Genomic DNA, 9,437 nt, shown 5'->3' with positions numbered 1-9,437 from the left:
TTTGTTTTTGAAAACGAAAGTAGTCCAGCTATTTATAATTTTTTTTGCATACATACGTGTGTATTCATGTTCAAGAAATCGTTTAACTCTGATAATCTCCTTTCTATACCCTGCGGCACATTCAGAGCAAAGTGAGTTTAAACACGATCAGGTGGAAGCAGGCCCTTATGAAATTTTTTTCAACCTTCTACAAAGGAAACTGTACGCTACATTCACAATCTACGTAACCATTCACATGTAACTAATTTTGTGTGGATTGCCGCATGCATGTTAAGACAACTTGACTTGAACCTGAGTTTTTATCCTGAAAAGTAACTTCGTTCAGTGAAAGGTATTTGGCATTTACCATGCAGAAGAAATCACACAGATCGTTTGATGCACTTTGCAGTAATGTGTGTTAACAACATTGGACAGTATTAGCCCAGTGGCGAAAACGTCTGGAAAACAACACGCTTTAGGGAGCTGCTATGGAAGAGTGATTCGAACAAAGTTTGACTTCGTTCATAGGTGAGTAAACGCATGTATATGACGGCAAAGCTGATTAATGGTACGAACAATAGAGAAAGCTGGTGTCCGCATTTTTCAATCAGTTGTCATATGACACCGTATAATTAAATAGCAGCGCTCTCTCTAAATCTGGAAGTATTTTCAGAAATTCGATGTCGACAGGGACATCAAAAAGTCCTCTGTTGTGTTTGTTAAAAATCTGAACTAGGTTATCGAACGAACTTGCGCTGACAGGGATGACCTTGATAGACAATAGTACTTGCTAACTGATCACAAACTGAATATGTTATCGGTATAGTACATTTAGGGACACATTTTACTGTAATTTATGATTTATTCTGCTTTGTCACATCTTTCCGCATGTTGATAATTGGAACGTAAGGTTGACTTCTACGTTAGAGTTTTGCTCTTGGACAAAAAGGGCATAGCTGTAAGTCGTTGACCTATTGAATACCTGAGTTTGTTGCCTTCCAAGACTGCGTATCGGTTTTTAAGGCACATATGCTAATCATTGCAATATGGTGTTCAAATTTAAGGCATTTTGGATCAGATGAAGTAAGAACAAGTGCCAGGAAAGAATGATATGTTCAAGGTTCTTTATCGTGGTTTATAATGCATGAGTCCGTCAGAGACCACATTAGATTGAAAGAATTCGACGGACGTGTTCCCGATAGGTCAATTTTTGGCCATTTTTGGCTGTTTGGATTTGTTGTCAAATGCTTAAGTGCTTTAAGCGAGTATTTTTCGTCATTTAAAGATCCCATATCATGTACAGAATTTCGTCGAATCATTCTGTGAGTCCTACTTATTTGAAAAAGAAACACTGCATGAAAACCCAATAATTCAGATAAATTCACATGAATGAGGTGCCTGTATTATAGTGTAATACACGTGAATTCACATGAATCCACATGAATACAGGCTTGCTGAATACAAAAGATGGATTCTTGACTGTATTCATCTGTATATGCACTCTTCAGCTAAAATACAGGCAATAATCCATGTTAATACAGTAATATTATAGGGTTTTTATGCAGTGAAAGTGCTCATTATTACTTAATGAGGACGGCCATGCTGTGCCCTGACGCGACCTTTGTTTCTGACATTCAATTGATCACTAGAATGTCGACAATGGCCAAGGCTAAAACGTTCACGCCAAGTGAATAGCCAGTCTATGTAATATTGTATTGATGCGGAGCTCTGGAAGGTGGCATGTCTCAGTAATTATAATGAAAATTTATAAAGCGCCTAATCTCTACGCGCTCTAGGCCATGTACAATAACGGAGGAGAAAATAAGCCATTGAACACATAGGTGTTCAAAGCCTTACGATATACGTTTTGACTTGGAGTGTTGAATTTTAAAGGGGAGATAGTTGCAAGGCGAACGACCTGAGAGTAAGAGAAATCAAAAAATTATCGTTTGGAATCGAACTCCCAACGTACGGAACACACGTGCTCATTCAGCAAAGACATCACACTCAAAACCGCTCGGTTAAATCCCCGCTCCTGGGAAAGAGTGATTCAACAATATATTGTTGTACGTTTTCGAGTGCAACCCCATCGCCACATAATGTAGAGTTCATGAAGCACTCGCACTGCAATGCTCGCTATCACGCACCACTCATGGACACAAAAAGTTTGTTTTCATTGTGGTCTCATGCCTGAAATTGTTAAATGTGGCTCAAAGGCTGACACGACGAATCTCGATATTTGATTTCGGATTTGAAAATGAGAGAAACATTATTGCCGAACATTTTCCTAGCCTTTTGACGACAAATGACACACTCAGGCGAAGTAAGCTGCTTAAACCTAGGCCGATACCATTATCCTACAATACGTTCGTTACAATATTCGGCCTTTCAGCTTGAATTTTAACCATTTTCTTCGTATAGTAACGATAACAACTAATACAGTAGACTGCTCACGTTTATATACTTGCCATGTTTTCTGCCAATCTTTTAAAACGTAGATGCCACCGTAAGTTCAATTTGTTTTTCCTAGCTTCGAAAAATTGCAGCGGATATATTTTTATTGATCGCATTCCCGAAAATATCCATTTGTGAAATTGACACTTGGAAATAAGAAAATATGTATGATGAAAATACAAAGAATGAATTGTGTACTGTCAACTAACTTATGCTGATACATACGCTTTTTAAGCATACTTCAAAGCTTTAATGGGATTCACAGTTGGCACAGTAAATTAGGCTTTTTCCTGTATGATTTGAATACGCGCTTTTAAAGATAATTATCTCAGCAACAACACTAAAAGTTGTCACCTTTCGACTGACCCTACATACATGAGCTCCACTTATACTCTGTATGATGTCCATTTTCCAGACCCTGTAGATCAGACATCTTATAGTGTTTAATTTTTAGTGTCAAGAAGTCAAATGTACCAGGTGACAACGGAGAGGTCCTTCAATACTGTGTCTCATGTTATATGGTGCTCTTCAAGGGCGATCAATGCTCATGAATAATCTTTGACGAGAATTCCAGGAATGATAAATATTATTTTCACGAGTCACAACTCACTAAAGCAATAATTGCCTTTACCCTTTTTTAGGGTTCAAGAGGAAAATTACAAGTAATGTTTCAAGCGATTTTTCACTCCTTATTTGAAGTTCGTATCTTTGCGTGAAATACTGCTTTATGGTGATGGTCATTGGTGGCATTGTCCTAATTGTAATCGCCGCGAAATTTAAGTTACTTTAAGGTTGCTGATGACACATTACTTTGCACCACTAGTAGTCGAAGCAGTAGATCTACTGCTAAAATGACAATTAAGCCTCGTAGATCTGTAAACAAACGAACAAACATGGACAAACAAAACGAAAACGGAAGCTATTCCACGGGTCAACCTCAGCGGCAGGTATCTTATAAAGAACTTATCATCTGTTCTTCATCTATTTCTCGAGTGACTCTGCTCTGCTATGCTAGTAGTTAATTTAAACGCAACTGATGAAGTGTATCAAGCATTTTTGAAAAAAAAATACTGCTTTCTGAAACCACTTGCATATGTATGTATAAACGCTCATTGAAAAGTGAAAGAAAATATACAAAAAAACTTACAATCAGGAAGCGATTTTTGGTAGTGGTGGATATATGTGCACAGGTGTGCTTTTAAGCGCACAAATTAAATCCTCAATACAGTATGAAGAAAATATGGTTGACATGAGTGATGGCGCTATACATGCTTGTAGTCCTCGTGTCATGTCATCGTGTCGTAGTAATCGGGGCAAAGCAGATTGAAATAAAAACAATTCATAGACTAACAATGGCGATACATGCAAAAAAGTATTACGTGATTTCGTCGACGCAACCTGGAATTTATTCGTGTCGTTAACGTTAGCGAAACTGCAAAAAAAAAGAATGGTCTTGTCTGACGCTCTTAATCTGCCTGCCCCTGTTTCAGCTTATGGCCGTCTTCTTGCCTCTCTGTCTTTAGCTGTCTCTGTTTATCTTGTTTGCTGTCTTTTAGTGTCTCTGACCATCTTTGTGTCTCTCTAAAATAATGTTGTTAGGTGTACTGTCCATTGGCATAAGGAGATGAAGTTTACCCCCTAGATAGTTGATGACATGCCTTTACTCCAGTGTGAGTTTGAAATATATATTCCAGTTGAGTAAACATGTTATCACAAGTGGAGAAATACACATGTGGGAAAATACTTTTGCTAGGATATGTTAGCCTCAGTAACGCAAAGACATGGGAAAGCATTAAGACCAGACCTGTATGGTATTTTAAAGAATTCACACACTATTTATTCCATTAGATAAAAATAATCAAAAAGGCAAATAATTTGTTGGTAAAGGCTGTCTGACGAATGTATTCTTCTCAGATACAAGTGATTTTCTTCATTCAACTAAAGAACACAAGTAAATATTCAGAATACAATGATTTGCCTCAGCCTCTGACATGTGTTGTCCACATATCGATTCAAAGAAAAACCATATGAAGAGAATCTCGAATCGAGCTGACAAAAGAGCGAAAATATCAACATACGACGAAGATGATATTTTGTATTTGTTCCTAGTGTGAATCTCGAGTACGGAGTCGTTCTACAAACGAGACCAGCGATTGTCGACGCAAATCGTACACACTTCGTTTTAAGTCATCCATAGCACCGTCATAAATCCACACTATTTCCTGAGAGAGAGAGAGAGAGAGAGAGAGAGAGAGAGAGAGAGAGAGAGAGAGAGAGAGAGAGAGAGAGAGAGAGTTATTATTCAGTTAAAAAGCGGATTTAGCAGCTTTCTCTGATCAATATATCTCCTTGTCCAGGTGTGACATTTTTCTTGAAAATAAAAATCACATCACCAATGCATATACTTGTGCACATGACGTCAAAATGTAATACATATGTAAATCTGTTTGGTAACTGACTTTCTACTTTCTTCTCAAAATATACTGCCTGTCCAGAAATGAGGTTCTCTAAGTTATCGACATTTCCATTCGTAACTTTAAATCTGAGAACAAAGGCAGTTTAGCTTAATATTAACACTATATGTGTCAGTAAGAATTAGAAATACCTGCTATTTAACCCTGGCGAAATAGCAGAGTTGAAAGGAGGAGAATCAACATCACAGATAGACTGGGGCAGTAATGGGCTGATCCCGCATCATCATCACCTGGTGAGAAAAAGACGGAAGTGACATCACATTTCTAAGATTATTTCATTCTACACTATGGGGAGAATCGTCAGTGAAAACCTGTTTGAATGAGAGAGAGAGAGAGAGAGAGAGAGAGAGAGAGAGAGAGAGAGGGCAATTACGTGGCAAAATGCTTGATATACGTTCAGTATGTTTACGTATATGGACATATATAGAACAAAACATTGTATGTTGAACGAATCAATACGTGATATACATCGAGCCTCTCTATGAAAAACAAGAGTATATATATACGTAATGCAGATCTTTGCACACCAAGTGTGCACTATACTTGGGCATTTTATTAGTATACCTACGTGTATGCTAACGTATTTGACAAATGTACAACACCAGTATATGTCCATATGTTGTTGTATATCAAGCATTTTGCCCTGAGAGAGAGAGAGAGAGAGAGAGAGAGAGAGAGAGAGAGAGAGAGAGAGAGAGAGAGAGAGAGAGAGAGATTTCCATGGTAAAAGTTATTCAAATGTGCTTGTGTAGGAAAGAACGAAAGTGACAGCGTTATGAAAAAAACGAGAGAGAGCGAAAGAGTTTTGGCAAAGGTATCCAAATAGATTTGCAATGACGACGGAGAAAGTGCTAGACAGAGTCAGATAGACTGTAAGAGCTGTGACATATGGTAGCAGTGACACTTGTCAATGGGCTGGTGGACGGAGAAACACAAAGATGAATTAAGATTCAAATAGAGCTTAAGTCATAAAGTGGCAGTAAGACAAAGCTGAGACAGTAATATAATGAATATACGTTTGCACTAAAAGTTATTTCTGTACGGTAAAAAATACGTTACCTTTCGTAGTCATGTCTGGAGCATCCGAGGCATCAGGCGCTGCCGTAGTGGCGTCATCTGCAGAGAGTTATAGGTATACAATTAGAAATGCGTCAGTAATTACATAATATGGGATATATATATATATATATATATATATATATATATATATATATATATATATTATATATTTATATATATATATATATATATATATATATATATATATATATATATATATATATATATATATATATATATATATATAAAGAATTAGAAAGACCATTTGAAATATACGGTATCCAAAGAGCTATAGCAAAATCAATTTTAATGAATCCATACAATATAAAATAGAATCCATAACGTATTTGTTAACATCCAGCAGATGGAATCCAACACTAGAATATAAAATGGATTCTCTCAGGATTCCAAATTTTCCAATAAAATCAAAAAATAGAATCAAGCATTATCATTCAGCTCTTTGTCATAGTGAAAGATATACCCATATGCCGATAGAATGACAATAAATAATGTACATTTACAAAAAATAAATTGGAAGTGATTATCGTAAGCGCTTATCCAAGTTACTATTTTCAAGTGGAATACGTATACGGGCATGAAAAATCTAACATCAGTTTCAGGAAATACAATAAATAACACGATATCGAATGAAGATATTCGGGTGAAAAAGAGTGTTGACCTGTGAGACATAATGCCAGATTTGTGTGAACTGTAATTTTCAGTATTTTGTGTAGATAAATTGTCCGCTAGAATCACATATTAATAAATGCAGACTGTTGTAAGTGGTGGCTGTTGCATTTTGTGTTAATATAAGGAGTTATAAGACCTATCGAAACCACGACAATGAACATGACTTTCTGCTAAAAATCCATGAGCGCTATTTTATGACTAACTCAAAATTTCCAGTCAGGACTTGTTCATAAAAGTAGTCAACCCTAACAGCTAGCGAGAGGAGTCGCACTGAAAGTTGTAAAATGGGAAAATTTAGCTCAATGCTACTGAGGTGGTATATAGTGGGGGAAATTAAATTCTACATTGTCTCAAATACAGTCTCAGGGAGTAAAAATTCATTGAAAGAAACCGTATGCTCACCAACACAGTTAGTGGTGACATCAACACAGGCAACAGCATCGTCCGGCACCACTTTGATACACAACTTATCGTAGGCAGCACAATTGGTGGCGTCGGCTTGGACATTCGCAGTCATACCGGTAGTCTGGCCGCTGCCAGCAGCGCCAGTAGCACTAGCGGGAACAGTTCCGGGGGCATTAGTGACATCTATTGCCGCTGACACCTTTGCTCCAGCTGCGTCAAGGTCTGCGTTGTCCGACAAGTACAGTTTAACTGAGGTTAGAGTGACTTCACTGGCTTCACTGTTTGCCAAGCCCACATCAAAAGTAAATGCAGTAGCTGAAGCTTCATTGACTGTTATTGGAGCAGCTGGAGTGGTTACGGAGAAACTGTCGGTGGCGATGGTTATGGCTGAAAAAACGATGTATATTATACTTAAATCTTTCGGAACAAACATGAGAACATAATTATAACAAATGAAACAGTATAATATCAACCTATAAGCTAGGTTACGATGCTTATGGCATCAAAGCCTGATATAGACTCTTTACAATCATTCGCACAAAGTTGAGAAAATAAAAATGATTACTGTTCAATGCAGAATAGAGATGGTAAAGGGTGTCATACTCACTGCCCTCAGCACTAGCTGCAAAACTGAGAAGTACTGATAATATTATTATTTTCATGCTGATTGTACTTTCGTTTCTGAAAAGTAATATAATAAAGAAGATTTGTAATCACAAAAATACACGATTCAATTTATTCATTTCATTGTCACGTTGTTGTTATAAGAACGAAAATCAAAATACAGCCAAAAGTTGTATTCCACTTTTATGATGGCTTGCATGATTAAGTGAGAATGATAAAATATCTGTCTGCCTGCCTGTCTGTCTGGCTGGCTTGCTCTGTCTGTCTTCTCTCACACACATACACACAAACACCTAATTCACAAGTGCCCTGCATTTGTATCGATATGCAGGTAATAACAATAGTTGCATCAAGGACATCTACATCTCTTGCAATGTCTAATTTTTCTTGTTCCATCGCATTCATGCATCATGGAGTGGACAGTCAAAATCGGTATCATAACCTGTAATTTAAAGGCTCACCTGCAAGTTTCGGTTATGACTGGAGCTTTCTGGAGAAGCTTCTAACGCCGTCGGCCTCGTCCTATACGCTAATGGTACAAACACTGATGTGCAACATGGTTTATACATTTTGCATGGCAACGAGCGAAGCTTTGTCACGCAGCCATTGGTCAAAATGAGTAGTCATAAACGGATGACTTTCATTGGCTGCGGGTGTAAGTAAACAGTTCAGGAGTCCAATTTTGCTGTCTACAAGATTACCCCATTGTACAAACAATATAAGGATAGGCTTTGGCGCCACTTTTTTTGAATGTCACTACTCGTCGCTCTTCGACGATATGTGCTTTGTTTAATAACAATATTCTAAAGTGGCAATTTAATGTCTGCAAAAAGTAAATCATCTGTTTACTGAACATCTAATACAATTTAAGGTCAGAATAACCAATCTCATTATAGGCACACCCCTCTCCCCAGTGGTGTGTTTGCTGCATGGGAAAACAGTATGTTGACGAAAAAACACTCTGAGTTACCTAGAAACTGTACAGTCATACATTATAGTATTAGAATAGTTGCGTAAACACCCTTGCCGAACAATTACTCAAATAATTTATCTTTCATGAAGCCCACGCACGACTCACTTTTAGAATATCAATTCGTGTTTGAATGTTTTTGAGGTCATTGATGTCGTTAGAATCGTCTTGGAATCGTCCCGGATGAATTTCTTTGGGGTATCTCAATTCTTTAACCACCAGACTGCAGATGTACGAAAATATGAAGGAATATTAGCTAGTAAATTTCGTTATTGACATTTTTTAAAGATTATTGCAGATAACAGATAGAAAGTTCTCAAAAATTATGTAACATTTTCCAATATTATGAAACAAACTCGCAACACAAGAACCTTTTACAATGATTCAGCAATATTTATCTAGATAGAAATTTGATCAGAATTTGTATTTATATAGTATCTTTTTAAAAATTGTCAGAGATATATAGGTGGATTGTATTAGGTATTTTGAACCTCATGCAAACTGGAGTTCAGCATTCAGTAGTGATAATAAGTATTTTGTTACATGTGTATACTAAAATGCAATGTTGGCCCGTGATATTTTTTCTAAGTTGATGCTGCAAACTAGACAAGGTGACGAGGGCATCTATAACTGTGATGTAGCCGACAATTGCTTTGCCATTTCATATCCAAAAGGTTTTAACAGAACAATTTTCCTATTATATCTAGAGACGTATGAATAAGCAAATGCCAAATATCTGTCAACCGCTACATGTAACAACATACAGAGTTGGTATTCAGAGT

General features: G+C 37.0%; 1 protein-coding gene across 1 annotated transcript; it reads right to left on the bottom strand.

Moving 5' to 3' along the window:
* Nucleotides 1-4,244: 4,244 nt before the first annotated feature.
* LOC139123949 (uncharacterized) lies at nt 4,245-7,739 on the bottom strand. The gene is made up of 5 exons (XM_070690095.1): nt 7,669-7,739; nt 7,059-7,448; nt 5,967-6,023; nt 5,039-5,137; nt 4,245-4,655 (listed from the first exon to the last, which is right to left on the bottom strand). The coding sequence occupies exons 1-4, from the start codon at nt 7,721-7,723 to the stop codon at nt 5,046-5,048; spliced, it is 594 nt and encodes a 197-aa protein (XP_070546196.1). The 5' UTR covers nt 7,724-7,739; the 3' UTR covers nt 4,245-4,655; nt 5,039-5,045.
* Between the last annotated feature and the right edge of the window lie 1,698 nt (nt 7,740-9,437).

This window comes from Ptychodera flava (genome assembly GCF_041260155.1).
Source record: "Ptychodera flava strain L36383 chromosome 23 unlocalized genomic scaffold, AS_Pfla_20210202 Scaffold_23__1_contigs__length_28996876_pilon, whole genome shotgun sequence".
NCBI classification, from domain to species: Eukaryota; Metazoa; Hemichordata; class Enteropneusta; family Ptychoderidae; genus Ptychodera; species Ptychodera flava.
The sequence above is the reverse complement of the archived record's forward strand: the minus strand, read 5'-3'. Positions and strand labels throughout refer to the sequence as shown.